The sequence below is a fragment of the Psittacula echo genome, assembly GCF_963264785.1.
Source record: "Psittacula echo genome assembly, chromosome: 6".
Classification (NCBI taxonomy): Eukaryota; Metazoa; Chordata; class Aves; order Psittaciformes; family Psittacidae; genus Psittacula; species Psittacula echo.
Genome location: NC_137743.1, coordinates 52794065 through 52820240, shown reverse-complemented (window position 1 = coordinate 52820240; position 26176 = coordinate 52794065). Strand labels below are relative to the sequence as shown.

Genomic DNA, 26176 nt, shown 5'->3' with positions numbered 1-26176 from the left:
CACAGCACATTCCAGGTCCTACATTCAGGGATTTTCTAAGATGAAATTTTAAAGCTGTCCTGTTCACCAGGGCCTCCTGTCCATACACAAAGTTCAGCTGAACATTATGTAAACAGCCTGCTAACTTACTGAAAAACAACTGAAAAAAAAAAAAGGAAAACAACTGAAAAACAACAAAAGCACACACATTTAAAGAAGGAATGGGTAATTCCACAGCAGTAAGTTCTCTGACACTGCAGGTTTTCCTTTTGAGACAGAAATGAGTAATGTTCCTCTCTCTGCATCAAAAAACGTTCCTAGTTTACTGAAGAATCTCAGACGTTGACCAAATGCCACATGACACGGGAAATAGTAGTCTCAACTGCCTTGGCAAACTGCTCACTTCAAACAGGCCCTGCGCTACAGCTGCATTATGGTATCATAAAAGGCTTCTCACTGGGAAATTGTGTGCAAAGTTGGTTTGGGGAAAAAAGAAAGATTTAAGCTGCCCATATGACCAAGGTGCTGGGGACAAACAACCTTACAGCTGTACCCTGGTGAAGAAACAGGGCCTCAGTTTCAGCAGATGCTTGAGATCAGGCCAGACAGGGAAAACAAGATGAGCAAAGGTTGCATGCAGTCCCCTGTGGTTTACGCAACAACAAAACAACCACTGTTCAGGACAGACACACATAAAAAGAACTTACTGGAAATTACTTTTAATATAGGCAAACCAAGACTGCTTATGATTTGTAGGGTATGATAGTGTGACAGACTAATCTGAACAGCTTTTGTTTCATGTCTCTAAAACAAGCATTCAAGAAGTAATTCACATTACATGAGTCATCTTTGGTAATACTGTACATTTGTGTCAATCACTTGGTAAACATCAGTTCTTAGTGTCATTCATCATAACTACAAACTAATTTGAGAGTTGCAGGAGGATCCTCCAACTGTACGTCAGCTTGCAAAGGGAAGAGTTCAGACTAGCAATGCAGAAATTACTTCACAGAGTTATGTAGCAAAAGTTACAATTGCTCGTCATAAAGCATTACACTAGTTTCTCATTTTATCTACAGTTAAAGTGGGCTTATGCTCAGCACTATTATAAATTAACAACAAAGTAGCTCCTGAAACAAATTGAGGGAGTAGGATTGAAAGCAAAGAACTTTGATGGAAGCATAATTTTCTGACTTTGGTTTCTAACTCTAAATTATTAAAATACAGAAAAAAGTCATAATTATTTTAAAAAAGATGCATCATTTAGAAAAGAAGTCTCATTCCTTGCAAAATTATTTAAAATTGACATAGAAGAATAAAACACTGCTACAATACAATTAAGAGCATTCCGATGGCATGATGTAGGTACCCCTGTATGTCCTCTGTTCCATGGCACAGCCATGGCTTTTAACTTGCTTTGATGTGTATTTGACGGTCACTGAACTTTTCTCACTTATCTCGATGTGGGCTGTCCGCATCTACTGTGTTAACACTTGACTCGGCATTTATTTACAGTTTAAAAGCAGCACAGCTGTCCCACATCCTACAGCTAGCTCACTCCACTGTGGTACTGGAACGAGCACAACAGCTCGGGTATCTCAGGGAATGTATCATTGTTCTGAATTGCCTTTTTTTCCCTGTTTTATCAGAAGGTGGCTCCTCAGTGTTTTTCCCAGCCAGCTGTGCAGGCTCTGTTTGGAACTGTTCTATTTGAATCTCGAGATGTTTTTGAATGGCTAACCCAAGGACTTCGGGATCCACAGATGCCCCATATACTTCCCACGTCATTCCTTCATCATCCCATCTCACTTCACGCACTGGAGATTTGGGGGCCTCCATGTCTTGCTCTAGGTTCACCTCTGGGAACACATGTGAGTGGCTGTCTGCTGCAGCTGCTGGGCTTGTTGCCACAGATTTGCATTCCACGACTGGAAGAGTTTGTACCTCGGCATCTCTACACTCAAGAGCTGTTTTCAGTCCTTTGGTTAAATCATTCATAGAGGTCATAGTCCACATATCCTTAGTTGTCATTACCATGTTTGCACCCTGCTGGCTACTAAAGGCAACACAGGCAGCATTTGTTTCTGGAGGAGCCTTCTCCTGCTGGGTACAGTGTTGAGCATGTTGCAGTTGTTCTCCAGGAATGCTACAGCACTTCAGGACTCTTTTGGCATCCAGGCCTGATTCACTTACTGAAGACACCAGCTTAGGATATGTCAGAATGTCTGAAGTAGAAAAGGAATGAAAATAGCCAGGTGCTGCCTGCTCTTTTCCTGACTCACTAACTGAACATACCAACTGTGGAACAAGTTGTATAGATGGTATAGGCAAAGAATGGCAATAGGCAGGGATGGTGGCATCTACCTTCATACAAGGGTCCTTCCTTATATTACAGGGCCCTGCAGAATTATTATGAATTGTCATCACCATGGGGGAGTATGCAGAGTTTGCAATATTACTGTAAATCAGACCACCATGAATAATCCCAGTGGCTTGATTGAACATTGTCCTGTTTGAGAAACCATTTCCAGGCACGTGGGGTCTTAGGACAGCGGTGTGAAATGTTCCAGGATCTGTGTAAACAGTAGTGTTACGTGGCATACCGCTGCTGTCAAAGCTATTTGTGGGTACTTGCTGGTCTCTGGGTAGAGCTGGAGTCACAAGGTTTTTATAGCGAGGTGCGTTTTCATTTGTTTCTGATCCATATCTCTGTGCTTGGAAAGACATCCTAGCCACTGGTGGACCATGCCTGCAGCTAGAAGAGCTTAGGCTGGAGTAAGTAGCACCGGTTTCTCTGTGAGTGACACAAGTCTGGCGTTTGCAACTGCAGGTCAGGTCTGAGTGGCTTCTCTGAAGCGCAGCTCCCGGTTCTTCCATTTTACACATGCTTTGCTGATGGACAATGCAGGCTGAGGAAATATTCTCAACAGTGCTGCTCTTTACAAACATTTTAGTGTCCCCCACTTCCCAGGATGCTGGGGACTGTTCAGTGATAAGAAAATGATTTGTAGTCTTAGCTCTGCTCTGTGAATTGTCATTGGCTAACTGGTTGCTTCTGGTTTGGACCACTGATCCAAGTCCCATCATCCCAGGCTGTGAGGACCATCCAGGACTCTGCACACTCCTTGCATCACTCTTGTTTCCCAGAGTATGGCAGATGGTGCTACTATGGCTTTTCTTCAGCTCCTGCTTGTTGCTTTGTCTTTCCTCTAAACTTGATTGCCCAGTACAGGCCAGACTCGAGGAGCTCTTTGACAGGGGGTGACTGTTGACATTCAAGAGACCATGACAAGTAGAACTCAGTAAGTCCTGGTAGGAATGAGTGTGGAGCTGGTGGCTGTCTGCTGACATGGCAAAGGAGAGAGATCTGCAAGAAATGATGGAGAAGAAAAGAGAGAACTTCAGTAAAACATAAATACACTGGAAACTGTAATCTCTATTGACCTCCTGCCTGGGCTTCTTGCTTTTCACAGTTCACAAGTACTTCTAAAAAAGCAGTCTCTGTGTACTACAGTCTCTGTGTACTCAGACCAGCCAGTTTCCATTTCCAGTTTCCACAACGGGTTTTCCCTGAATTAGATTCAGAATTATTGAAATTCTGGGGGTTTTTCATTTCATAAAACACAAAGTTGTTAACATTCATGTTAGCACTTCCACACCTAAGAGAAGCTGTAATTGAAGATTTTTAATCTAACCAGATTTAGTGATCCATTTTTGTTGATCAAATCAGATCTTCCATTGTTTGACTACACACATTTCCTTGGTGTCACAGAGGTTGTGCAACATTTGTATAACTAAGTTATTTTAATATGCTCATATATCTATATCTATCAACACATACACATATAACTCTTTCCTAAAAGAACCCATTCTGTTGAACTGAAAAATGTAGAGCATTTATTCATCGCTTCCAGGCCAAGTACTACTGGATATTTTGTTGTGCAGTACAGTGGAAGCCACAATTCCTCCTTTTAGAGAGCTTTCTCTCAGGTGCATTCTGCCTCCCTAGCAGGACTCCTACAGAAACCTTCACAATTTCTTGTGAACCAGATCACTAAAATAAAAATGAATGTGTGGAACCGTAAAGGTATGTACATGTGGTGGACAAAAGCACTCTGTAAACATAAGAGGAGCGTTCACTCGTAACACCAAGAGACCAGTGACTGCAAGGGCTCGCATCCAAACCTATGAGTGAGAAGCTTTTAATATGTGATACTTTTAATATGATGCTTACAGCCTCAAAGAGTCATCTACCCATGTAATCGATAAAGAGCATGCCTTTTACTCCATCCACAAAACAAGCAGATCTACTGCTGAGCCTTACAGTTACCAGTGCTTACACTTGTAATTCCATTTTCGCTGCGAACTTGGGCAAGCCAATAGTTCAGGTTGCAATTTTCCTATCACCTAAAATCCATTTGCATTGACTGTGTTCCTTAATGAAACTAAACTGAGCAAGATGATGAGAAAATAACAGTATTTGCAATCACTTCTTTGAGAAACCTCTCACTGTGGGCTCACTAGGGACTTGGTACTGGCAGAAATATCCTCTAGCATTAGAGTTTGCAGAAAAAGGCAGTTTCCCCTCTTTCATATATGCTGGTTCAATGAGAAGTTAAACTCATTACAGACTCCTCACCAAGCCTGCTCTGCAAACCACATAGCCTCTCTGGCCCATAGGACTCCACTGTGGTGGCATCTAAGGACAACACAAAAGCATGTTTTCTTCCAGGAATGGAATTTCAGATTCCTGGGTGAGAGGCACTGCTAAGTTTAGCTGCAGTCAAAAGCAACCACTTTTTGCCATGTATTTCTGCATGTTTTTCAGAAGCCCTCATAAAATCTCACTCAACATTTTGAAGAGAAGCAAGAACTGGGAAAGTGACAGTTTTAAAACATTTCACTCATCTCCTCCAGTGTTATCTATCCTGCAGCCACTTACACATATGGGTATAGTCTGCCACATAGGAGTCAGTAGGATTAAACACCAGAGCATAGCTGTCTCCAAGGTGAAGATCTTAAATTTAATCTCTTTAGAAGATAATACCTACAAAGGCTCTCACAGATTGGGATGAAACAACATTTACTAATGGAAATCCTGTCACAAATACTGAGTCTCAGTTGAAAGGAAGCTTCAAACTGATGGCATAAGGCTGCAAAAACTTTGAAGAGCTCTCTCACAAAGTTTACAAGATTCAAATACGTGTGTCTACACAGATAAAAATGCCTCTATTTGCTTTCTTTATGTAGCATTGCTGCAGAAACCTCTGTAACTGGAAGAAGTGATGCAATTTGAGATTGATCCATCATCTGAATGTGAAGAAACATATTCAGATAAATGACACAGTCCAAATATGTTGACATAACAGAAAACAACATTCATTGTAATGTTTGCAATGAAACCTTCAAAGAGAATTCTGAAGAGATTTATTTTTGCCCCACTCACATAGACTCCAATTGCAGCTGAAATCAAGACCAAACATGGGCCAATGCAACATGTATATTACACATGTACAAATACATATATAACATTATAAGTAGCAACTATCAACAGGATTTGAACATCTTGACTCAGATAGACCAGTGTTCCATGCTAGCATAATTGTACAATTACCCTGTGGCTTTAAAAAATATGGGAACAATTACCAGTTAAGTAAAACAGCATCTCACCTGACACTTTAGGACATTGTTAAAGATGGGGGGTAGTAAAAAAACCCCAACAAAGCCCCATTCAAACAGGATGAATCAGCTTCCTTGAGAATAATGCACTTTCCTATTGTGTTGAAACCCAAAGTTAACATTTTCCCAGACACCCTGAACACTTCGCCATGTACAGACCACCTGTTGCTTTCCCCTTCCATTCCCTGCTCCTTTTATCTACTCTGGAAAGATCTATGAACTCTTTCACCACCAGCCCATTATGCCCACGTGGCAGAGGCAGGGTTCTGAGCTGGACTTGCGCACGTAGAGCTCTGCATGGAGAGGGACAGCTGCAGAACAAATCGATGTCTGGTAGACCTGACCTTTCCTGACCTCTGCTGCAGCCAAATGTCACCATGGCATTTCACAGTAGCATAAGTGAGCACGCAGGTCTGCCACACACTGCATCAGCCTGTTGGTTGATTGTTTTCAAACTGGTTCAGCTCCCACTCACTACATCAAATCATCAGTCCAGCCACACCAATCACTAATGTCAGCACAGGGAGGAAACAGAAGACCACTCCCTTCTGCAGAACCACAGATTCAGTGTGTGCATAAACCCAGAGCAAACCTGCACACACAGTGCCTTTCTTCCTAAAACTTTGGAAACAGCATGTAATCCCATACTCACCTTCCCAAACTCTACATTTCACACATGCAGTGTTGGCACTGATTCCCCAAGGTACACAAAAAATCTTACACATACATAGACAACCCTACAGAAAAGACACGACACTGCATGAACACATGCTAGAGGTGCTGTACTTCCTACATGAGCTCATGCAGACTGCATCCAGCTGATGACTTCTGAGAAGGGGCAGAAAGCAGAAGTGTCTGGATGGTTATACCAATACATATATACCACAGAGGGGCTGGGGGCAGGTACCAAGAATGGTGTGACAAGCTTCTTAAGAAACAACCAAAAAAACCTCAACCCAGCCACAAGACACGGAACCTGTCTGATTTCACAGCTGTGCAATGCCATTTTAGTTTGTGACTCAGCTAATCAGGAACGGATTACCCACGTGAAACATGGATATAATGAACACAGCTCACTCAGTTGGTACTTAGCGACCTGAAACAACTTTTTTTCTCATGTTGGGGGGAGAAGACCGCTTTGCTTAAACTTTGCTTTTTAAAAGGTAAAGACCTAATTTATAGGAAAGTAATTTGGGTATTTTATTTAAAAAAAAAGTTAAAAAATTAAAATTAAAAAAATAAAATTAAAAATATTAAATTTTTTTAAAAAAAATTATTCAAATGGGTATTTTATTCAAAAATACCCATTGTAGATTTTGAGTTGATCTGAGAGATTTTCATTTTGAAATCCAAAGGAAATCTACACCTGAATACACAAACAAGAAAGCATGAACTCTGAGGCAGATACCCTGCTATGAATATATAGAAAACTGTTAGTCAAGCAGAGAAAGGATTAGGATAGAAATGGAATTAACATCCACTATTTTTGGCTTAGCTTCAGATAGCTTATGAGGGGATCTAGGCCGCTTTCACTAATTCCACTGAACTACTTTAAAGCAACAAATGTGTATTTTGCTATGACTTATGATTAAAGTTGCTACCTATTTAATGCAATAGTAAATTTAGTCTCAGAATATTAAATATCATGTGTGTTGTCAACTGAAAGACATTCACTGGTAAATTAATGATGATTCCAAAATTCTTCAGTATTTTTGTTTTCTATGCATATACTTTTGATTACAATTTTGACAACAAACACAAATGGATATCAAATGGAATAATTCCTTGCAATCATATCAATATACAGAGCAAGTCTTCATGTAATGTAACAATACTGCATGATATTTCAGTATGATCGTACTTAGTTCCTTCTTTATGTATTTGCTAGTGATTGCTTTCTTCCCTGCATAGCCAGGCTTCAAAAGAGTGGCATGATAAACATGATATTCACAAAAGAACTCATAGTTTTCATAATGAGGATAGTAACATGGGATATTAACATAAGACAATGTGTTAATAACAGGATATGTACAGCCACACTTGCATTTCCTCCAAGTAAAGAAAGTACAAAATGCCATAAAAGTAACACAGCTGCTGCCTCCTTTATCCCAAGAAAGGACTTTTTAAGTACTAACTCCATCAAAGATCTGCACCATAACATAGCAAGTCACACTATATCGCGTGTGCTCTTTCGTAAGCACTCTGTGCCTACAGTAACTAAACACATTATGATGCGTTGTGAATTACCTAACACATTAAATGGTACAAATTAGTTGCAGAATTTGGGAATACTATTTACTAGAAAAATACATGCAAGGCCAGAGACTTACTTCTCTAAGTAAGTTTTACACAGTTTATTTTTGCTTCATATAACCATGATGGTCAGCCCATAAATCAACAAGACCTGTAACAGTGACTGCAGGCTGTTTCACCCTTCTTCACTTTGCTGATCATACAATAAAAAATAAAATATTTTTTTTTCTTCATGTATTTCATTTTATGCTTTCAAACCAGCATCTGGCAGCAAAATAAGCAATAAAACCAGAGCCAGTTTCAGAGGTGAGAGCATTACTATGCACGTGTGAAATTCGGAAGTTAGGTGATTTGATCCATACCAAGTTTTCAGATGATGACTGCTAATTTCAGGTACTGACCAGGACCCTTCATGGAGAGCACTAGCACTTTTTGAGAAGACATGCAACATTAAGGGGTTTGAAAAGTCTTTGCCCAGAATTCACTCCTTCATTTGTATCATTCTGACCCCCCTGTGCATCAGCACTTGGCAACCTGTGCAGTAATCAATCAGGTTCATAAGACATACACACAATTTTGCCAATAGCACCAAACTCCACAACAAACTCATTCATGCTTTATTCAAGAACAATGTGATTTTAATTAAGTTATTTAATTAATATTAATAATATATAATTGCTATTTATTACAAGTTTTACTTGAATAGAAGGCTACTATATGTAGGTTCTTAACTTTATTTAATAAATATCTTATTACAAATGCAATGGTTATAAATTTGAACAGGTAAGAGCAGTTTCTGGTTAAAATGACATAACTTTAATTACAACTCAAGGAGCAGCTGTCACTCACCATAGACACTGCTGACACCTGCCTGGGACACAAGATGGCACACACAGAAATAACTGAATTGCTGCCTGAACAGCCAAGTTACCTTGCGTACCAGAAGCAGTGCAGCATACTCATATTGTGTTCTCTTTGGGCCTGGCATTTTAAGCAATGTGTCTTCCTTACTGGCATCTACAACTGAACTTCTAAGATAGATGTTTACTGTGGTAAAGTGACATAAAAAGAAATATCAGCTAATATGGCATTAATTTCTTTTACAGCTCTACTCATTTTAAGGAGGCTCATATCACCATAAATAAATAATATAGAATATGGTCAAACTTTGTTCCTGCTTGCCCACACTGAGAATGACTGGTAACTTGCACAGAAAAAAAAGATCTGTGTTGCACTTACACAAAGATTGACATGCTAGTATTATGAGACCCTATGGTCTGTCCTTAACTACACTGCACAAAAAGAAATAGTCCATTAACAGTAATCACTAACATCTACTGTTGGGCGGGGGAGTCAAACCATTTGAAAGGCATTGGCAAAACAGGATTAGCCATGGTAAAAAGCTTAGAGATTCAAGTGTCTGGGATTAGGAGGGGTTTGGTGGTTTTAATTGTTGTTTTATTTTGGTGAGCTATAAGAGAAAGGAAGAAATAGAGGAGTTACAGTAGGGGAAAAGGTACCACTCATCAGGGAACATCAAGGAATTTCTCTAAATTCTGTAACTACAACTATATCAATGCAACTAGATTAGTATGGAATCAGGTTGAGACCACAGTTACTTAACATTTAATCCATCATCTTCCTTTAGGCTTTCCATTTTGCAATAGCATTATAAATTGACTATGCCTTGGTTCAGTTCAATCTGCTAATGCCCTCTTGAAAATATTTTGGGTCATCTTGTACATCCAAGTATCAGATCTACAGGGCAGACTGATCTGGGCATCTACAAACACCATCAGATGCACACAGCAGACAAGAGCATACTGTGTATGGGAATGAATGGAATTGATTTTCTGTTCTGCACCACTAGAAGCACTGGTGACAGTGGTGCATATCACGGGGATCATAATTCACTTGTAGGAAGAGAAGTACATTTGACAAGCTAGAAAACATGAGAGAAGTTATGACACTCACTGTGCAGCACAGCAAAAGCATAGATGGTGTGTTGTTTATGTCCGTATAAACTAACTTGTCACAGCTTTTCTTTGATTTCTGTTAATTATATCTTTGTCCATCAGGCTTTTCTAAAAGACTTTGTCATTTCCCTATCTGAAGCTGAGCATTCAGAACAGACATCTCTTTGCATTGATTGGCAACAAAATGAAAAACAGCGAGTCCCCTTTTTATTGAGCATTAATGAACCCCAGCTATCTCCTTACTGAGGACCCAAGCAGAGACGTCTTCCCCCAAATGCTGAAGTTACCACGGGTAGCCTGGTTACCAGTCACCTAACCAGGGAATAATATAATAGTAGCCATGTCAGAAAGTGAATAGATTCAAACATTTGCTGATACGTTCATCTCAAGGCTAAATGATTGGGCCATTGTGTCCACAATTATCCCAACAGTATAAAAAGGGTAATACAAAAAGGAGGAGCATTCAGTTTTAAGAAACAGCAGGGGCAGCCCGCAGCTGTGTTAGAGCCTGAGCCAGGAAAGAAGAGCTGGGAACTCTAAATTCTAAAATGAAAAAGGCTAAAATGAGAGTCCCAGAAGAGAAGAGTCTGAGAAGGATGAACCAAAGGAGATTATTTTAATGACAACTCTAATTGAATTCCCAGAATGGAGAATTCACATGGGGCTGTAAATAAATTGTTGAGAAACCAGAGAAGGGTGGACTCTATCACAAGGGAGGCACATATTGGGATGTAGTCCTGACACCACCACATTATGCACTGTGCAACTGTGTGTCCTCTTCACCACCTTTCTGTATTTAATCATCTGTTCCAGAAATAACTTCAAAGATCTCTTACGATTTTGATCTTTTTTTAGAAGAAGATTGTAAGCAAAACATTACTCCCACCATGTCTCCATGTGCACATAGACCTACCTCAGTGTACAAACAGCCTGACAATATCACCAACAGAGCTAAAAGATGAGATATTGCACAGTCACATTTGATGCTCACTGCTAGTATTTGACAGCTGACTTTAAAGCTCATCTCTTCAGTTAGAAGACTGGTCATTTAATCAGCTGTTTTCAGAAGCTGGAGCAACGCTGACCTAGAATCATGCTTACGGTGTGAATAGTGTGTGCCTACAGAAGTGGTACATTAATACAGTTGCTTTTCTGGTTTAAGCAGAGCAGAATTATGCAAAATGAAACTGTTAATTCAGCTGCCAGGTTTATGTCATTAAGAATTGCTGTCTACTGATATCCACTGGCAGCACAAAAGTCCTGTGAGAAAAACATTTCATAATTCTGTAGGAATTAAGCTTTAACGCACAAAATTTCCAGTGACTTATATACAATTGGATTTATTTCAGAGAGAGAACCTTTTCCTTTTCAATGCAGAGGATCAAATCCTATTCCATGACATGTACCAGTTTGGAGGGGACAGGGTCAGTCATGTACTGAACGACTCATCCCCCTCAGAGCTCCCTTTCTGGGTCCACTCTTCAGTTCTGAACAGGCTACTCCCAGAGGAAACCTATGGATGTGGAACTCCACAAAAACACATAGTCGTAGCTCACTTAGCAAGCCTCTATCCATCAGAGGCCGGAGCCTGCAAATGTATGAATCACAGAACTTAAAAATCATACAGAAAACCAAAAGCCCGCTTAGGGCTTGCTTCCCGTTTCACAGCGAGGGCATACAACTACATGTTAATGCAATCTTTGCAAGAGACCAGCAGTTTGCACATCCAACAAATTCCACCCAAGCCAGCTAAGTGATTAAAATATCCATGTGTAAATTCATGTGGTTCAGTAGAAAATATTCAAACCATCGTTTTTGCTGTTTGCTTGAAAGCTTAATAACAAGAGTTAGAGGGAAGACAGGAACTCAGCTTGGCTTAGCCTCCCTGCCCTATGGATATCCTAGCTTTAACTTCAGGATTCAGCACTGTAGTTAGTTACTTTTGAACATGAGGGCAAGGAGATACTCCACCCTGACAAGTGAGTGTGTATCTGACACCTAAAGCTCTGTCACATTGGCTGTGTGAGTCGATGGACAGTTAGCACGCGTGCACTCTGTGCTGACTGGAAGGAGCTGACCAGAAGAGCAGAGGCCAGCCTCCGCCTAGCGCACCCAGCCTCCCAGAAAAACTCACTCCCTTAGGCTAAATGTTAACACCAACTGAGAGCAAAGCTTTATAACTAGTTACAGTGGCAGACAAAGCTAAAACAAAATGCATCTTTTTCCTTGACAGCATTTCAAGATGTACTTATCTACCCTGTTCAGTCATAAACACTGAACTTTCCAGCAGATTCTACGCAGAAAGAAGTAATTTCAAAAGTCAATAAAAAACCCCATAAAAATCCAGTTTTGAATAGTTAGGGTGGTTTTGTGCATTCATCAGCTCTCCAATTTGCAAGTCAGGTTTGCTTAGTTTGAACTGAAAAGGAAGTCAAATCTTTCAATTCAGCTCAGATGAACTGGGTTCAGTCACTGTTACGCACTTTTGACAACAGTAAAGCTCTGCAGCCAAATGAAGGTCTTACAACAGCTCAATCCCATTAAAATTCATTTGCACACTCAGGTGTGCCCTTGCTAAAGCTTAATTAGTAAATATTCTGCAGATGGAGAAATACTGCTGCTCCTTTCTCTATTTTGTACTGAATCCACACTGCATAAGAGTTAAGCCATCCTTGTGGGAGACATACTACTTTAAAGATGCACACAGGAACAGGCCAGTTGAAAGGTGATCTTTCTTATGATGCTTCTCTGGTGCAGAATGATGCTTGGATGTAATTTGTGTGATTAATGCTTACACTCAACACCAGGCTAGCAAAGACCTGACTGATATCAACTTAACTTAGTTAGCTTGTTCCTATCCCCATGTTTTTAGTATATATATCTATGCAGCCCCAAAGTGACTTTTTTTTGTGGTTCCTTTTGCTAAAGATAATTTCTCTAGAGTGGAACTTTATTCTGAAGAACTTCAACAGCTCTCATAAAGGAAACAGACCACCTTCTTCCCTACCATCCACTAATCAGAGAACACTTAAATTCTTAAAATACATATAAACTATCAGCTGCACAGCTTTAGATTCATTCAGTAGTTAAAACGCAGACATAAGAAATATCACATCAAATAATGTTAACCAGAGAATGGCTCATTTAGTGTGTCTCGCTGCACTGCCTTCTCATTGTATCCCTTGTGCAAATATTCCCGACCACTGTTCTCCAACATTTATTTTCATTCCTCCTTTTTGCTTTCACAGCAAAGGTATCTCTCTCACCACTGAAACAGCCCCTGCCCCTCCCCAAGCGAAAAAATGACTTTTAAGAGTTTGGATGATTCAGACCTTACAGAATTTTAACAGCCCAAAGAGAAGCGTTTTCACATACAACACTGCACATGCACGCAGCTTTGCAGTTTACGCCAGTTAAAAAAATCATTACTGTATAATGAAACTTCAGGAATTAACAAAATGCCAGTGCCCGTGAACCCTATGGTGCTGCTCACAGTCACTTACACCAGAATGGTTTGGGACCACAAGCAATGAAATGTCACATACATCTGCCAAAGATACAAACTTTGGTTTCTTTTAGGAGATAAGAGAATTGCCCGATGACTTGAGGGTCACTTGCAACACTATAGCTATGGCGTATGATAACAACAAAAGTTCTGCTTTTTCTGATTCACTGAAGAAAATACTTACAGAACAAAGAAAATTAATAAATACCATTAGCAACTCTCTGTCTAGTTTCTTGAGCTTCTGAAAGCTTCTTTCCTAGGCTGTATTCTCCTGCAAATTGTTTAACAGCCTGCAATATCCAAATACAAGGGACCAATCAAGTATACTCCATCCTCATTTTAAAATATTAACTATAGGAGAAAGGAATGGAGAATTCAGCCTCTTCACGACCCAGAGAGTTGCTGAAGAAGGAAGAGGATTTTGCAGCACTAAACAGCTGCAGACAGGTATAACATTACCTCACTGGTACAGCAAATACCTCTGTTCATCTCGAGTGTTTTAAAGCTACCAAGATACTCTTTGTCATTGCCCTTAAAAATTTCAGGAGTGTAATGATCATCAGTAACAATTTGTGCCTGTTCCACCCTCCCTAATACAGTCATATTTTTCAAGTGCATTTCGAATATGAATAGTTTACTATGGAAGGAAAAATGTGGATTTGGTATGGTTATCTAATGGGGAATTATCACATCTGGTATTATAAACCAGCTCAGATATCACAAAGCTATATGCAGTTTATTGCCCTTCTTGTTTATGCAGCCCTAGTTAATTGTCAGTTAAACTAAACTGCAATTGCAGCTCTCTCTAGTGTACAGTTAAGATAAAATGTCTGGACGGTAAAAATCAACAAAACCCCATAAGCAGAGAATAGTGTTCTACAGAGTAACTGAACCATGACATGAAAACATGAAGTCCTCATCTAATCCACCCTCCCAAATGAAACCTTCCCTAAACCTAATTCTTTTACACAAGGACTCCATGCAGAGGTCTTTGTACTTGGATCTTACTGCAATCTAGGTCCTGCAAACATTCAGACAAATGCTTAACCTTAAACATGCAAACAACTATTTGCAAGGTTTAATCAATGTCTTGGTGCAAGGAAATCACCAATGTTTTTGTATCAGATGATTACTTTGAAGCATGAGTCACTGGAAAAGAGGTAGATTTTGATTTTTATACAGTCCATCTTATTTATGCACAAAATCAACAACTTAAAAAATATATTCATCCAATGGCTATCTTTCCAGTCACCTTTCATGCTTAGAATGCTCTAAACAGAAATAATTGCTTGCTCTCCTCCTCCTTTTTAAACATCTTCCCCTAAAATCCAGGGGTAAAACAGCACAAATTCTTACTTTTGATCATAGGAGGTTATAAGCTACAATAGATGCACAAAACACTCTTCTACTATGGTTTCTGATTTAAAACATTTATTCTAATGACAATAAAAAGCCAAACAAAATCAAATATTTGACTTTGCAAAAGATGTGGTTTTGTTCAAGAGAAAATTTTATCAGTCACTCTCAAGTTGATCATTTATCTAGGAAAGAAGAGTGTAAAACTAAGCTGATATGCAGAGGGCACTGAAATATTCCTGATTTTTCTCTAGTGCTTGATATTAACTTCTTAGGAATTTAAAAAACACGGTACACGTGGTATTAAAAACAAGGAAACCCATTCTCTGGCAGATAAGTACTAAAAGGTAACAATTTGAAGCAATACAGTTTACACTCTTTTTTTTTCAATATCAAAAATCCAACATACACACAAAAGATAATTGAAAAGCATCTTCATAAGCTTGCATGTGTGCAGATAAAGACAAATGGGATTATGGGGGTTTTTCTCCTCCAGAGAAACAATGACAAATATATCCTAGAAACACTTGCTAAAAGGCAAATACACATTTAAGTTAAAGTCACCAGCACAAAACCACCACCTTCTGCAGAACTACATTAAATTCAATTAAAGCTCACAGCCATAGTTCCTATCATTTACTAAAAGAAAACTACAATTTCCTGGGCTTTTCAGCCCAGCTATCAACCCCCTGCTGCCAACACAGCACTTACAGAAGCCTGGGTCTGCTTCTGTGCAGCTCCTCTCCCTTCCCCTCATCCGCTTTGTTACTCTGAAAGACCTGCTGGCAAAATGGAGAGGACTCGATGTCCTTACAGGAGATGAGAGAACGGGCAATACATGCCTTCCGTGGTCCTTACCTTCCCCCTACTCAGAGATTGCACATCCAGCTTCTCTGTCCAAGTTACTTGGAGGGTATTTAAAATAGATGCTCAGAAATCTGAGGAGAATGAAAGCCAGAAGAGTTCAGATTTCCTCTGGAGCCTGGGCTCCTGATCTGCCTGATGCAGTTGACACCAAGGTGAGCATATGATGAGGGGAAGGAGGAGGGATTGTTAGAGAGCATCAAAGGCAGGAAACTGGGAGATGGGTCTTTCTCTGCCTGGACATGACACCCCTTCCTGCCTCCCGCCTTGGCTGGAAAGGAAATAAAATGGAGCCTAGGAGGGAGAGAGAGAGATAATCCTGTGGCTTCATCTAATTAGAGAAACTGGGCCTGTGCAGAGCTGGCAATGCCGCCAGGGAGGCAGAGGGAGGGGAGGCAAAGAGGGGCAGGAAGAGGAGGAGCAGAAGGGGAGGAATAGAAATTATAAGGGAAAACAGAAATTATAAAAGGCGTACAAAGGAACTGATGCCTGGGCCAAGCCACCCTGGATGAGCTCAATTTCTAACCTCTTGTAAATGTGAAATCAGTAGGAAACACCCATTGCTTCTGGCAATCTGGAGTAATCAGGAAAAATAAACAATAACACCTCCCCTCCCACCTCCAAAACAAAACCAAACCAAAGCAGAATGCATCAGTTGTATAGGCATGGACTGGGAACAAGGACATCCCAAAGGACTGAAAAGAGTGGGACTATTCTAAGCAGGGAGCGATGAAGTAAAACCCAGTATACTACAGATAGCTGTCTAATGTGTCATGGACAGGACACAATTTAGAACAAATTTTCTCTTGGCAAGTCATTTTCCAGAACCTGTTTCTGCTTACTGAAACACATTTTAGTTGAACCAAAGTGACATTAAATACGCATCAGCACACACATCGGTGTCTGCATCTGTGGCCTTGGTTGCCCTCCCATGGGTCCTACACCCTGGCCATAGCCCCACAGTCATTCCCACCCTCCTAAAACCTGGCACAGGCACTCGTGGGCTCACAGCCCCCCACCTAAGTGTGGCCACCTGCACCACTGTGCTACTGTGCCCCGTGGGGGATCCTCAATGTGCAGGAGGCTGCAGCCAGTCTGGCCCTCACTGCACACAAGTGTGAGGGCAGCTCCATGCCCTTGCCCTCAGCTTGACATGGGAGCTCACCCGAGGTGCACTGGCAGGGTCTTGAGGATGCTGTTGTTGAGCATCCAGGTCCCTCTAAGCCACCTTGAGACCTATGGTATATTGGGGACATTAAGGACAGATGTGGCCAACAGAATCTTGTCCCCGTCCATGGTGGCCCATTTCTGTGAGAAATCTCCCCTTTCACTCACCTTCATCACCTACTACACTAAGCCCTTTCCCAAGTACCAATTCTTGCCTCTGCATTTTGAGCGGCTTTTATGTCTGTCTGGCCTATTCCCCTCAATTTAAAGCTTCACACAAGGCAGGCTGGTTAGATCTCCGATGGGGCAAGCAGAAGGATGCTAAAGCATCAGAAATAAACACCTTCAAGTCCTCTTTCTTTCTGTTCAGGAAGGAATTAATTTTTTTCCTAAGTAAAACACTTAGAACACATTCTCACTTTGTTCCTAAGTCTTCTCTCCTACCCTCCCATCACACCTATGTCAGCTGGGAGATGGGTACCAAAACCCCCTTCCTGATGCTTTTAGGGACACCATATTGTTCCCCAAGTCTTCAAAATGGGCTACAAACCCAGTTATTTTCTATGTGCTTCCAGGCTTTGCTCCTAAGAGGAGCATCCCCACACACTCACTGAGCAAAAATTCATACAAAAACTCCCTCAGGCTACAGATCAAGAAGCATGCATCAGCAGCAGCTTTGTGGCTGCTTTATTTTACCTGCTATGTTCATTATAGCAATGAAGCAGAGCAGGGACTTGAAATCAGCTGTTTGTGCTGACCTTGTGCATCCTTCCTGCAAGGCCAGAAACAGAAGTTCTTGAACCATCCCTTCCAGAGCATTCTTATCAGCATTTCTGGTAGCCCAGGATCATATCCAGGTGACTCTCCCCACGGTGGTATAGGACTACAATGGTGCTGCAGGGAAAGGACAACTCCACAGCATTTTGCCTCCTTTCTTATTCCAGCAAAAGACCTTTGGCTGATGTGATCAGACACAGCCCGGGCACTCGTAGCTATTACAGCATTGTTCTATGGGTGCCAGTGGCCACCTTGGACAACTCAGTGTACGACTCTTCCAGTCAAATGCATCTTCCAAACTTGCCCCAGGTTGCCCAAAGAACATACAAAAGATACAACGTAAGGATAATATTGCATTTCTCTTTTTCTTTAAACCCTGTACAGGAGGAAGTTCCATAGCTCTCTTGTTCTGGATTCGGTATGTCCAGCAAGGTTGACTATTTTCACTAGAAGCATCAAAATGTGCTTACACACCATCCCTGGAAGTGTTCAAAAACCGTGTAGATGAGGCCCTCAGTGACATGGTTTAGTGGTGAACTTGGCAGTCCTGAGGTAATGGTTGGACTTGATGATCTTAAAGGTCTTTTCCAACCTAGTTCATTCTATGATACTGGTGACCAACTCACACCTCAACAGGTGGTGTAAGTACACCTCATCTGAGCATCCATAACAATGATTGCCATACAGCTTTTTCATTTTACATTTAATGAGAAAAGGTGTACAGATGTCTCACATCCAAATTTGAAGAATTTATCGTGTATTTTTCTTTAACAAAGTTGACAGTTAAAGGAAACTGAAAAGTCAATAGCCTACAGATACATCAGGCTAAACCCAGACAATGTTGATGAATTTCTGTTGGGAAGAAGGGACACTCTGTTTTTCAACGGGATTTTTGCAGAACAGTTCTGCCACTGTTACTCAGCCTGACTAGCATTCATGTTTCCCATGAAATCCACCCAGGGTTTAAACATGTGAGAATGTGTTTAGTTTAATGAAATTACAGTCCTATGGCCAGCCATGGAAACAAGATTTCAAAATGACTATTTACTGATTTGGGTGCTTGAAGATCAGAAGCAAGCAAGCAAGCCACCACCATGACTTTGAGTCATATCATGTGAGAAAGGGCAGTTGGATCCACATGCCTGCCGAGGGGATCACTGCACAGAGCTGCCAGACCCACAGGCCAGTTTTTGTCACCACAGCCTCCAAGAAGAGAAACCCAGTCCTAGCCCAGACACTCTTTGTCTAATCTAAAATTCACAGACCACATGTTGACCAGCTACCGCACTTCAGAAGTGGGTACGGGGTGGGAAAACCATCCTGATATCTTGGTTCCTCCCTGTGAGACCTAAAAACTTGTACTGAAGCCCTCCTCTCACCCCTTCCCATTTATAACCCTTTTCTTAGACTGCCTGAACTGCTGTCATTCACAGTAACATTTTCATGCCAGGTGAGGGGATTTGGACCTGCCCAGACTGTGCTTGCTGAACTCCTCCATCAGCCTCAAACCTCTCAAGCTCTTGGAGGAGGCAGGTTCAAGTGTCCCAGTGAGAATGTGCTCTGCTGCAAGTGCACATTTCTTTCTGAGCTGCCTCAATCAAGCGCTGCTTGCAATTAGTTCATACGTCTTTCTCTGGGGGCTCTGTATGCGAACCCTGGAAGGCTGACATTTGCTGTCTGTTGATTCAAAGCCACTTAAGGCAGTGAAACTGCACCTGCAACCAGGCTGATTTTAACTTAATGCATTTCTGGAATAGGTTCTAGTCTACCACAATAATGTAGCCCTCCAGGAACAATATGCTGTCTTCTGGGTAACACTGCTCACTTGCCTGAATGATATCTGCCATAGTCAATTTGGATCAGGTCTTGGATATCACCACTGTAAAGGATTTTTGAGTGTTTCTGAAGAGTAACAGCACTTTAGCGCAGTCTGAGAGAGCCTGTAAGATACCAACTAATGTACTATAGCCAAACTTAACTTCTCCTACTCCTATAACGAGTCAGAAGCTGTCCACCCTAGACACAGCTAGCTCCTTATTGAAATTGGCATCCTGTATGCAGTGGCAGGTTTGCAGTTTTTGCTTATGCTCAGATACCCGAAATAATTCCAGTCAGTCCAATTCAGGAGCTAGTTTTCACACATGCTTTAGGCAAGTCACAGTATCACAGTATGCTAGAGATTGGAAGGGACCTCAAAAGATCATCTAGTCCAATCCCCCTGCCAAGTCAAATGCATCCAAGATTGTTTGAAAACATAAAACTGACCATCACCTTCCATTTGACATAAAAATCATAGAATGGTTTGGGTAGGACAGGACCTTAAGGTCATCTGGTTCCAACCCCCATGCCATGGGCAGGGACACCTCACACTAGACCATGTCACCCAAGAGTCCGTCCAACCTGGCCTTGAACACTGCCAGGGATGGAGCATTTACTACTTTTTTGGGCAACCCATTCCAGTGCCCACCACCCTCACAGTAAAGAACTTCTTCCTTATTTCCAACCCAAACTTCCCCTGTTCACTACCATCTTTCCTGCTTTTTGATATATACACAGATATCATTCCCTTAGTTTATGGGCCATCCCTCTAAAATGTCCGTTGAACTCATTTGTTTATAAATACTCTGTAGAAAGGGTTTATATATAGCAAGTGGCATGACAATTTCTGCTTCTTCTGCCTGGGAGAAGATAACTGCTGGTTAGACAGCCCAGTTATAGCAAGTACAGTCTATGAATAAGCCTCTATTCTGCAATTTTGTGTATCTGTGGAAATGAAGATGATTTGTTCGGGTTTATCTCATCTGTTTGTTTCACAAAGCTGTTATGAAATCTGCCAGGTCATCTACATTCACCTTTCCTGGGAATAATGCCGTAACACTACTGACATGGCTTTTTTTCAAGGAGCAACATAGATGTAGTACTCTTCTTTGTGGGATTAATCTTTTTGAAAGCTGTCAGGCTTTTTAGTACTGTGAAAGCTGGTGGTTTGGAGCTGTGTCATCTCCCTTCTTTTTCATCTTGGATTTAAGAGCAGCTTTCTCAACAAAGCAGGCCAGATCTTTTGCCTTTATTTTGCCATGGCAGCTTGAAAGGCAGCACGCTGACATGAGCAATCTCATATATTTCAAAGACTTAGCAAATCTCTACACAGCACTATTTTTTTTTATTCTATTCATTTGATAACCAAACAACAGCTGATTATGGAGAAGGCAAACAAGATCCCTCTTATGAGCATTTTTTGTTATAAACCAAAGATTTCATGACATGACACCTTAAATCCCATCTTAAATCAAGGGACTATCACATGGGCACTCTGCTCTCACTTCTCCTTTCCCAGATCTCATTTCCTCCTATGCAGAATCACCAGAATGTCTCCCCTGTTCTCTACTGTTGCGCAATACCCAGTAGCAAAAAGCAGTAAGTAATTGCACCAAAAAAACCCAAAAAACAACCCTTCAAGCCAGTTTTTGAGTAGCTTTAAGCTGCCTTCCATGGAATAAGTGCTTTGGCCCTTTAATCACATGTTTAGCTTCGCTCTGCATTTCATTGCTAGTATTCCACTACTCTCAACTGGAAAGGATGCAAGCCGGCAGGGCTCCCAGAAAACACACAAAAACCCCCAACAAAATACCCCCAACAAAACCAAGCAAACCAAAACCAGTACAACATGTTACACTTCAGGAAGTCACCAGCAATTCTGTCTTACGTGACTTACCCATCAAGACACTCTCACAAATTTGGATCTGAACTCTTCAAAAACACATTAATGTATATACTAAACCTCCTTAGTTTATGCTTGCAAATGCTGTGATTCAAAAAAGTGATTTGGTCTATGGATAACAAATGGAAGCAAAAGTAGTGGAGTCTTTTCTAGACCATAGCTGGTGCCTAGGTCAGAGTGCTATGAACAAAGCCTGCTGCACAGACAGCGCCACTTAATGGGAGTCAAGCAGCTAAACATAAACTTAAATTTTGTGCTGCCTCAATTCAAGGATGTAAAATGAGGAAACGTTATGAGCGAGAAGTTGGGGAAAGAACAAGGAAAACATTGCACAAGAGGAAAGTACTGCAGCCTGGGAGCATGATTTCTGACCCTGATGCACTTTCAAAAAGCACAGCTCTGCACTTGCAATAAGGTTTTGTTTTGCTATATGACCTGGAAAATTCCCAAACAATTTAGACCACAAACATCATAATTGTAATTGCCCATTGGCCCCATGTGCCTGTGGACTGACTCCAGCACACACAACATTCCTAACCCAGCCTCCCTTTCCCGGGCAGATGCTTCGGCAGTATACCCATTCCCATTTCTGCCCCATGCAGCAGGAGACTGCCTACACTGAACTCTCTGACTTCTTTCAGATGACCTGGGAGGCTTGTCCAGGATATGCTGGGCAGAGAATATGGTGGAAGAAAGAGAGACAAAGTTCAGAGGTTTCAGAAAAGTTGAGAGAATTTGCAGAGGATTTGGATTTAGTCCCTGTGGCTGACTATATCGGACCACTCTCATAAGAGGCATAACCTTTGGTTAAATGAAACAGAGAAAAAATTATTATGCAACCAATATACCAGGGTGACATTCTAAATTAGACACAAGCTGAGAGCACCAGCACTATATATTAAATGGGGCTCGCACAAATAAGACCAAAAAAGTAGTACACAGAGATTTCAGAGCAGCCCCACAGGAAGGGAATAATGCTATTTCAAGTGTATCCACTGCCAGAGGCAGTTCAGTGAGATGGACCGTAAGCCCCAGGATAGCTCTGCCTGCAATAATCTGCAGAGTTGACTCTGTGACAGATTGAAATGTACTAACAGTGTTTATGCAACTAAGTCTTGTTTTAATCTATTAGTTTATATAACCTTTGCTCATGGACATACTGACTCATAGGTCTCAGGAATCTAAAGAAAATCTCCGTTTTTAACTCTCTCTCATCCTTAAACCCCTGGTTGCCAAATAAACAAACATTGTCAGAGGTCTCATTCATATTCTTTAAAGAAAAATTATGTTGGTAGGTGAAAGAAAAAAAAAAAGGTATCAACTAAAGTCCTAAAATCCAGTTCTCTGCACATACAACCAAAGTCATATGATAAGATAGCTAATAGCGGGCAGGCGTCCTTCAGGTTAGCATTTCCAACCACAGAATGCATCATTTGAGCCTCAGGCTGGGAAAAGGACAGAAATTGTTTAGCTAGTTCCTAGGATTAAAACATTGCTTTCTAGCATACAGATGCTACCTTCCTGAGTAAAGCAAGGCAACAACATCTGAAGGAGTTACACTGATGTTTCTTAGGTCAAAATGTTTACTTTCATCCTTGTCACGTTTGTTGCATTTTCGAGAGCATTTTCACACATATTATAAGTGAGGAGCTAGCAGGAACAGGGTGCAGCATTCTTTCTGCAGCAGTCTTAGTTCTAGTGATTACTACATGCACCATGTCCACATCAGCTTATGTTGGCCCTTCCTGGCTAGGCTTTAACCTAGATTTGTGAGAGGATTTGAGTTAGGATGAACCTTTTTGGGGTTTGGGGGACTGTGGGGGTTTGTTTTGTTTATTTTCCTGCCAATTGAATAGTTCACATAGCTGTTGCCCGTGTAACACTTGTTATCTACCCTATACCTGATTTAATTTCTAACCTTTGGTATTGAGGATTCATGCACAGGCCAAAGCTGATCAGTATCACTTAGAATTAATGTACTTGGAGCCAAATCTCACTGTATTATGTGTATTCAGGAAAGGTCATTATGCACTTCTGATGCATACTGTCACTGTCAGTACTAGACAGATATTCTGTAAATGGATCAGATGTTCCTTATTAGTCATTTCAAAAGCTGCAGAAGAACAGGGATAGTGCCTGTTTCTGCTAAGTCCTTTTACGTATTAGGATGGTCTCCTAGTGGATTCTGTGATCATATTGAACAGTTTACTCTGGCAGAGCTAGAAGCTGGGCCTAGATAACACCAGTCATGTTTTAGCTTTGTCCTGTGTGGCAATTCACAAAGGAAAATGCCCAGAGGGAGCCCAGGGATGGCACCTGCCCTGCCATCTCCTGGATGCTTTGAAAAGAGAAAGGGATCACTTAGAGAGATGAAATAGGAATTAATTATATGAAAAGTTTATTGGTTTTCCCTACACTCAGGATTCAAATTTCTTTTCTTACATCCTTGACCCTCAAGATCTCACTACATTCTTGTCCAAACCCACTAAAACCTACAAAAATATATGGGATGGCATCTGTAAAACTGTTGTTGCCACAGATGGAGCAGTTTTAGGTGTATGTGCCTGCAGAAACAACCATAAGCTAGAGCAAACAGATCTTCAGCTTTTAGTATCTCATTCCAGTTGTATATGCTCCCAAAAACAAACAAAATTTTGCTCTCAGTTAGAAGTTTGCATCCCTTATGGGCTACAGATTTAGGGCTATATTACATACAGGGTAATATATACATTTTTGTGCTTTCCTGCACTTCATTCAAATCTTCAGGTGCATTTCTGTCTACAGACTCATCTATCTGATCAGCAATTCCTTCACGTTTGTCTTATAGTACTCATACCTTACTTAACATTGTGTCTGGATTAAATCCGTTATCTGTTTCAGAGGGAGGGAAAGTTAGGAAATACTGCCTAAAATAAAAACTAGTCTTGCCTTAGAGCAACATTTGTTTTCCATGGCTACAGCTGTGTAAACAGCTCATTTTGCATGTGTACATAAGTAATCTTGCAAGACCTTGGCAAACTAACAAAGTTTAGATTACCATTGCCAAGGCTAGGTGACGTGTGAAGCCAGAACAAAAAGTCAGATCTTGCTCCTAAAACGCTTTAAAGCCATGAAGGCCAGAGCTTTGCAAGTAATTTTCTCTGCAACAATCTCTACCGGCCTTATGCAAATCATCGTGAACACCGAGCTTATTAATAAAAGTCATTTGAGAGGAACATTTTGTGCTGGTTTTTTTTGAAGCAGCACCAGCTGCTAACTTTCTTAATGCAATTTACATTAGCAAAAAAACCCATGAGAACATTATCCTGTCAAAACAGACTTGGTATTTCTGAAATTCCTATTGTAAAACACAGGAAGAAAAAGTCAACTGAAAGCAATAAAAGTTCACATCCTCTGCATTCTGTTTCATAAAGAAAAATAAAAAAGTCACTTTTAAGAGAACTCAGCTTACTCTGTCGATTCTCAACAAAGCCCAACTTTGGACAGGAGGTGGTGCTGTAGCTTGCACAAATTTTATTATCCAGCAACACCAACAGTCACAGCGTACTAAAAGCAAAAGGAAAAAAACAGAAACATTCTGAGCTCTGTAGAAATGCCGATATGCAGACTACCTATGTATACTTTCATAGCATTAGATATACAATAACAGTGCTGAAAAGATTTGTAAGAAGGCCCTAAAGAGAAAGTAAATGCATCGTGTTCAAGTCTGTCAGGGACTTCCAATACCCGGCAAAAGATGCGTACCAAAGCATGGAAGGGGGAATCCGTCTTGCACAGCATGCTCTGTGCAAGCTGTCATAGTTTTCTATGTGCTCAATGCTCTGTTGACCAGTTCTGTGACAAAAGGAAACTGATGGGACAGATACCCACAGGTGGAAGGTTTGCACAGGTCCAGAAAGCATTCTGCCCATCTTTCCCTGAGGAGTATCACAGACACAAACAGTGTTAGGGGTTTTACTGGCCTAAAAGGAAATACCAAAGTAGGAAACCAAATCCCTTAACTAGGTTAAAGTTATCTTCCCCTTCTCCCCTTTTCTTTTCTTTGCTGTCTTTCTCCCTAGGCCGTTTGAAGAGGCACCAAACATGGCAGGTTTTTTTCCTGTTGTTCACATCGGCCCTGTCTCTATTCCATTTCATACCTGTAATTTTAGCAGGAGCATTGTTCTGGATTGTAGCCCTAGGCACTCAGAGTTAGAGTGCTTAAGGGCAAGTACCATCAACAGTAAAGCTAAGAAAAAACAGTTCTGGCAGACTCATTCCCTTCTGGATGCACTTACTCTCCCATTCCCATCTCTTCTTTTGAAAGGAAACTAACAAACAACACCCAAAATTAATCCAAAGGATATTTCATGACAGAGTAGATCTTTCTTTCACATTTTCTTTTCTGAAACAGTCAATTATCCATAACCTGCTCAAGCTAAGAACTGTATGTTAGTCCAAGGCCAACAGTAGGTTGTGGGAGAAATTCTTATCTCAGTTACACAAGTGTGACTCTGGAGGAATTCCAGCTATTAAACAATCTATAAAATAAGGATAACCGTAACTATTATTTCAAAAAGCTTTTGTGATGGTTAACTACCAGTAAATAATGCTGGTCCAGAAATCAGGAGCATGGGAATGAAAGGCTTTATAGAAATTCTAAGAACTCATTATTCCTGCCATTCACAATCATACTTCTTAATGTAATCTATTTGTTGTAGTTAGGGTGCTCATCAGTGTTCCCTGCAAACCCTAATCTGTTATGTCCCTGACAGATTCACCAGCCTCAATAAAACTGGCCACATTTTAATTGGGGAAAAAAAGAATCTACCTCTTTTTAAATGCCATTCTAGCTGAAGGTACCGCCAGTGTGAAAGTCAAAATTCACAAATACAAGGAAGTGGGTACGAAGGCAGAAGA

General features: G+C 40.9%; 1 protein-coding gene across 1 annotated transcript; it reads right to left on the bottom strand.

Annotated features, from left to right (window-relative positions):
• Nucleotides 1-1533: 1533 nt before the first annotated feature.
• Nucleotides 1534-26176, bottom strand: GPRIN2 (G protein regulated inducer of neurite outgrowth 2; the record flags this gene model as incomplete). The annotated part of the gene is made up of 2 exons (XM_080621541.1): nucleotides 26088-26176; nucleotides 1534-3346 (listed from the first exon to the last, which is right to left on the bottom strand). The coding sequence occupies exons 1-2, from the start codon at nucleotides 26102-26104 to the stop codon at nucleotides 1534-1536; spliced, it is 1830 nt and encodes a 609-aa protein (XP_080477667.1). The 5' UTR covers nucleotides 26105-26176.